This window comes from Chinchilla lanigera, unplaced genomic scaffold, assembly GCF_000276665.1.
Source record: "Chinchilla lanigera isolate Chin_1 unplaced genomic scaffold, ChiLan1.0 scaffold00049, whole genome shotgun sequence".
In the NCBI taxonomy this organism is placed as follows: Eukaryota; Metazoa; Chordata; class Mammalia; order Rodentia; family Chinchillidae; genus Chinchilla; species Chinchilla lanigera.
The window spans coordinates 7,840,254-7,847,334 of NW_004955450.1; the positions used below are offsets into that span (position 1 = coordinate 7,840,254).

General features: G+C 44.4%; 1 protein-coding gene across 1 annotated transcript in view; it reads right to left on the minus strand.

Moving 5' to 3' along the window:
- Window positions 1-7,081, minus strand: part of Fem1b (fem-1 homolog b (C. elegans)) — a gene marked incomplete at its 5' end in the record, with an annotated part of 12,848 nt that extends 5,767 nt beyond the window's left edge. The window contains 1 exon segment of the mRNA XM_005393677.2: window positions 6,684-7,081. Coding sequence (XP_005393734.1) covers window positions 6,684-6,931 — 248 coding nt within the window.

Sequence of the window (7,081 nt, forward strand, 5' to 3'; positions counted from 1 at the left end):
AAAACTAATAGTGACCAGTAACACCCGTGGGAGTGACTGAAAGGAAGACTGCACGGGCGATGCCGAGTACGGACCGGGGTGTGAGCAACAGAAGCTCTTGTTGCTGGAGGAAACAGCTGGGAGGAACATAACCGGATCGGCCTCTGGCAAACTGTCTGCCTGTCTATTAGCTACATGTATGTCCACCGCAGGACCCAGCACCTGCACTCCTTGAGACACCAAAGTTTCCAAAGGGAAACTATTGAAAATGCTCACCAAAAGACATACACAAGTGTTCATAGCAGTTTTTTCTAACAGGCAAACACTGAAAACAACCAAAATATCCATTAAGAGAACAATGCAGGGCCAGGGATATAGCTCAGCGGTGCAGCGCCTGCCTGGCGACTGTGAGGTCCTGTGCTGAATTCCGGGTGCCCACCCAAAAAAAATGCAGACTACACAGCACTACAAAAAGAAATTATTGATGAAACTACATGCTGAATCTCACAGATATTGGGTCAGGCAAAACAGCAGCCAAACACACAACTGTCTGATTTCACTCATAGGAAATCCAAGTACAGGAAGAACTAATCTATGGTAGCACAAGTCCAAATAATCATTGCTGGGGGAGGGGGAGTGACTGAGAAGGACATGGAAATTCACGGTGATTAGAATAACTTACACATGGACCTAGGCAGCGATCACAAAGACATACACTTTCGATTCATGCACTTTACTAGATATATTATATCTTATCCAAAATATATAATTAAAAGCAAACAAGGCACAAATGACTTTAAAGAAAATAGTTTAAGTGAACACAAATAGTTATATGAAACACTTGCAATGCGTTGAGCACTGCAACAACTGCTTAATCCGCAACAGCTCTCATTCAACCCTCAAAACCACCTCCCACAAGTAATACGACTGCTAGGGCCACCTTACAGAGCAGGGCTTAGGGGGTTACAGGAGATCAAATATACAAAAGTGCTCCGAGTAAGCACATTAAGTGCACCAAATGGAAGGAGGGACAGTACTATGGTTCAAAGATTTGTTTCCATTTAAAGAGTATTTTTTCAAACTGATTATTAATGTCATCTATCAAACAAACAAATACATAGGTAATACATGGTTATATTTTCAGGGTTAATAACAATGTCTCCTTGTGCTGGTTTTTAAAATATAAAAGTCTTAACATTATATAATATGAATCTAGACAATCTAAAACTCAAGAATTGGTACCTTAAAATAGGCACTCATGTACATTAGTAATTAAGGTTTACCTTTTTAAAGATGACAAAAGTTACAATATATTTCTGACCTCAAACTTTAAAAATCTAGGTTATAAAAGTAAAAATTTCCTGGTGTGGTGGCATACACCTGCAATCCTAGCACTTAAAAGGCTGAGGCAGAGGAGTGCTGTGAGTTCAAGGCCAGCCTGGGGGCTACAAAGTGAGCTCAAGGCCGGCCTAAATTGCGTAGCAAAACCCTGTCTCAAAAAAGACTTAAAACAAAGAAGTGAAAATTAAATTACAAGTATGTACTTCACTTAGTTTTTTGGTACCAAGACTGACCCAGGGCCTCATGCGTGCTAGGCAAGTGTTCTACCACTAAGCTAGATCCCTAGCCCCTTCTTTTGGTTTTTATTACAGAAACTACTTGGTCAGTTTAATATTTTTTTTGGTACAGTCTAACAACTTCCATTATTTTCCTTTGATGACAGAAGCCTCATAAAAATATAATGACCTGCCAGCCATGGCAGTGCTTGCCTATAATTCTAGCTACTCAAGAAGCTGAAGCAGGACAATCACAAGTTTGAGGCCAGCCTGAGTAATTTATAAATCTATCTATGACATTCCTCAGTCTATAAAATCTAGCTAAAATTATAAGACTACACTGCTTCAAAACAAAATACCAAATGTATTTAACCTATTATAAAAATATGTTTACTGCAATATTTACTAAGTCCTGTGAAAGAAACACCACATAAAACAATGACCTTTCTAGTCTCAGTCAAAACTGCAATGCACTCACAACTATATTAATGAGCAAAGCATTTCAGCTACACTTTATGAAATACACAATTATTAGTCTGTATCAAACTTTCCAATGTAGTATTTTTAACTTTTTAAAACCATAATCCACGATCCATAATGTGTTTTTACAGAACACTTTCTGCTTGCTAAGTGCTGTGTGACAGTTTAGAAATCCTACGGTCAGTTTAGATACCACGCACCTGTGAAGTGATGTGCTCAGGACAGTGTATTGGTTTTCTTAGCTTCCCTTCATGTGCTTCAAGAGCAGTCTTATGGAACAAAGTCCCTTCACAACCCCTTTAGCAGTTAATGGGAAAGCACCTGCCAAGACTAACTTTAGAATATAAGCTGCCCTTGTGAAAAACCTTAAGAGAGAGAGAGAATATTTGTGTTTCCTTTCATGCAGGTAGCTTCTAAGAAAATTCTGTATTTTATTTGCTCCTGTTTGTCCACACAGCCTAATTTGTGTCAAGAAACTGACTTTTATAATATATATGTACAAATCACTTCTTTAACATTATAAAAAAATCACTCAAAAAAGTAAAATATCTTTTAATTGCAAAAAATTGCAATGCAAATTCTCTATTGTACGTCTCATAATTTAAACAACTATAATCTGATATTCACCTTGTCAAACAAAATATGCATCAGACCACAGAAAGTTTTCACTATAAGAGATAACATTTCCCGTGCTTGTTATCCAGCTACTTAGGAGGCTAAGGCAGAAGGATGCAAGTTCAAGGACAACGTGCGCAATTTAGAGAGTCCCTGTCTCAAAATAAAATATAAAAAGGGCTGGGGTGGGCCAAGGAGATAGCTTAGCAGCACAGCGCCTACCTGACAAGCGCAAGATCCTGAGTTCGATTCCCCAGTACCAAAAAAAAAGGGCTGGGGATGTAACTCAGAGGTAATGCTTGCCAACCGCATATGAGGGCTGTGTCCTGTGTTCAACCTTCAGTGTCACAGAGAACTAGGGGGGGTGGGGACAGTGAGTGCCAGGTATGATGGTGCACACTTGGGATCCCAGTACTTGGAAGGCTGAAGCACGAGGATCTAGAGTTCAAGGGCAGCCTAGAATATGTAGGGAAACCATCAAAAAAGGACAGAGAAAGAGAGAGAATATGGACATTTCTCATCACAAGACTAAACTCATCAATTTCCTGGTTCAATCTGAAATAGAAACACCTGGCTCAAGCATTTGAACTGGAAATAAAAATTCATTTAATGTATAAAATCAGCACTTTTACCAAACTTCTTCAAATCACTTACTGGCTCAAACGTAGTTCCTTGACATATATATTTCCAATGACTTTCTAGTAACAAACTATAGAAACGACCTCCCAAAGCACAGGTCAGTCAAAGGTTTTCCAAACGCAGGTACACGCAGGCCTCCCCGCATACCTTCCTCCACCTGGGCACTTGCACGCCAGCTCTGGCGGCAGGAGGAGGGGCTCCGCACATCTAGCCTCAGCATCACATCCGTCCTGACCTCCTCCAGCCATGGCAGCAAACTCTTGTAGAGCAGGCAGCCCCTGCCAGCTCCGCACACGCAGCCAGGCCCTCAGAAGCCACACGGGCACAGCATTCCAGGGTTGCAGGGCACCTCCCCTTTGTTCTCTGCCTTTTGCACAACATTCTGAGCAGCTGCCCATTCTCCAAGTGCAGGTGCTTTCATTCCCACTCGTGATCTTCCTGTCCACTTACTATGTCCGTTCTGGTACGCAGGTGTAAGCCAAAAGGAAAGCCATCTCAAAGAATGCTTCTAAACAATGCCAAGAAAGACTCAACTCACCAACACGGGGCCTCATCCAGGCAGCGGTCTCTTCTTGAGACCCTATTTCAAACTGAATTTCCTAAGTTTTTAGATGGAACACAGATTGCTCTTTAAAAATTACTTTAAGGGCTGGGGTGTAATTCAACAGTAGAGTGCTTGCCCAGCATGTGTGAGGCCCTGGGTTTGACACCCCAAAATGATACGGAAACAGTAGCTATTTTGATGTCTCTCTCACACACACAAATATAACACATCAAATAATTACACAGATACAGCTGCATGAGATGAAGCTAAGACAGACATTCTAAAGACAAATATCAAGCAAACAGGTATTTTAAATAAAAATATTAATAAGATGGTGACTAATTTGGCCCAAACTTGTCATGAAGGTATGCAAATAAATTAGAAACACTGATCTACCTCAGCACACAACCTGTCAGCTCCCACCTGGCCAGGGGGCTCAAACAGCAATGAATCTAAGGTAGAGGGACCAGCTAAGTACTTCAAGGCTACTCCACGGCTGGAGAGGTGGGACGGCGGGAGCGCTTGCCTCACACGATGAGGGCCTGGGTTCCGTTCCCAGCACCAGGAAACAAAAAGGAGCTCCCAAGGGGTGAGCGAGCTCCATACTGTTAACACTGCTCAGGCCAACACTGTCACAGTGTCTGCAATGAGGGCAAAGACATTTGCAAATAACAGCATTTTTCTAGTTCCACAATGCCGAACTGATTGGGATAAATGGCAGAATAAGCTCACATTCTGGTGTGAGTAGGTAGCAAGGTGCCCATATATTTCAGTTCTTCTCTTTTATTCATTGGTAAGCTCCTCAAAAGGAGAAACCTCACATTTCCTCTGCAAACTCACAGAATGTGACACAGGGTTAGGGCTCGTCTACACAATTAATAAACAAAATAAATGCTGAACTGCTTTAACGTAAGTGCTAATATGTTCATGATTGTAATAATCCATAAACTAGACAGATTCGAGAAGGCCCAGACAAAATTACAAACTGTGAGACTGCAGTTCGCCAGGTTCACTCTGGGTTTTTTACACAAGGGTCATCACAATCTGATCTCCACTTCAGTCTCCCAGTCTCTTTCCTAATTGCCCCAGTTTGAATCTCTTCTTGCGACAGCACTGAAATGCCTGTCACTACAAGTGTACCAGGCCACTGTCCCTCTTCCTCATACTGTCTTTTAAACCCAGCTCAAATGTCACCTCCTCTGAGAAGCCTTCCCTGATTCTCTCACACAAAGCTGAGTATTCCCCCTCCTCCTGTCCTCCCTCACTAGTCCAAAAGATTTCCATCAGCTTAAATGTCATAGCATCTGCAATTACTCATTTATGTGTCTGCTCTCTCCCCCGTCACCCTCCATCATGGGAACACTGTGTCATTCGTCTCTGCACGCCAACCCCTATCAGAGCCTACCACACAGCAGTGCAAAATACTAAACAATTCTAGTCATTTCAGGTTTTTAACTACCTGAAAGTAGCTTTCTCTGATGACCTAAGAAAACAGCAATAAGCAAAGCCTTTCTAAATTCTTTAGCGAACTATGTCCTCTCCCAGCTGTTCTCCCTTATCCACACAGACCTCAGCAAACTCCTTCATTCCCCACAGCTGTAGTAGCAGAGATTCTTTTCTTAGTGGACACAGGTACTGATATAGCTAAAAGGGTACTGAAGTTCTGGAGTCACTCACCTTACTCCTCCTCTAGGTACAGGTAAGGCTATAAGGATACCAAAGCCAGCCAGTCAGTAAGGGAAAGTAAACACCAACTGGGTTGCCATATAATACCTACACAGGTGGTCCTACAGGTAAGCCACCACCTCAGGCTGATGTCTCATTGAAATCTAACATTCAGAAAACCTTTTCCACTCATCTATGCCAGAATGAAAAGCTTTTATTATATCAACCAAACCTTAACATTGCCCTTGACATCTTTAAAACAAGAAACGCTTTTTCAATCAGATTTTAATCAGGCAGTTTTTAAGATGGAAACTCAGTGTATTTCTTACTTTTGGACTCTACCTACTTCAAAAGAAAATGCTAAAATAGCTAGGTGCTGGCAGGAATCAAGAAAAACAAATACAACCAAGGAAGCAAAATCTTTATCAGCTGTTATCTGTAAGACATTTCATAATCCTTCTTGCAGGAAAAAGGATAAGGTCAAAACTGACAGTTCTGTGCTCATCACCATACTCAGGCACAACTAAAAGGAGACATTTTAAATGATGACAACGGGAATTTCTGAGACCCCCACCTTGAATAACAGTAAAGGATCAGCCTCCAAATAACATTACAGTGTAACACGTAATTAACAAGGCATCATCTTCTACACCAGATCCAGGGCCACTTCCGCACCCCAAGCATCCACCCCCGCAAGGTGGTAGGATTCAGCATCATGTCTGGAGATGTTTGACTGGCCTCCTGAGAATCCCTCAAAAGGCCACAGCTGCCAGTGGTACTGGGGGCCTATTTTTCCCTAAAAGCCTCAGCAATCTTTCACCAGCTAACTCACCTGTACGGGAGAGAACTAGGTGTCCAAATAACTCTGCGGAGATCTTCGATTTTAATTGCTGACCTCGTTAATTTCTGCTCTCGGTAACGACGCGCAGTACGGATAAAGCTAAAGCCTGGGAAGGCAGCCGCCCTTCCACCCTCCCCGCTGGTTCACAGACAATCTAGTAAACCCGCCTACAGAGGGAATAAGAGGCGGGGGCCTGTGAGGATGGGCAGCGAAACGCGGAGTGGGGCGTTCGTCTTGGCAAGTGAAGCGGGCATAGGTGGGACTGCACGGGGTACGGAAGGAGACGTGCGTGCCCGCATGGCGAGGGACGGCGGGCGGGAAGCGGCCAAGGATTGGCGGGAAGCGGGGGTCGGGAGGTACCTACCCGTCGAAGCGGACAGTGCCGGTCTGCTGCGTCTGCACTCGGTAATGCTCTAGCAGCAAGCGCACCACCTTGGCGTGCCCGTTGCGGGCCGCGATGATGAGCGGCGTGGAGCGCTGCCCTCCCTGCTGGCTGACATAGCCGAGCAGGTAGCGGATGTCGCTTTCAGACCGGTTGAGCAGAAGGGCGGCCAGAGTCAGCACCTTGCCCTCGCTGGCCGCCTTGTACACATAGCCAGCCAGGCCCTCCATGGCCGCCGCCAACTCCAACACCCGTTTGGTCGCCACCGCGGCTGCCGCCTTGCGCCCCCGGAGGCCGCGTCCGCCAGCACTTCAGACCCGGGCGCTCCCGGCCCATTCAACAGGGAGCCGCCGCCGCCGCCGCGCCCAGGCAGCAGCGCG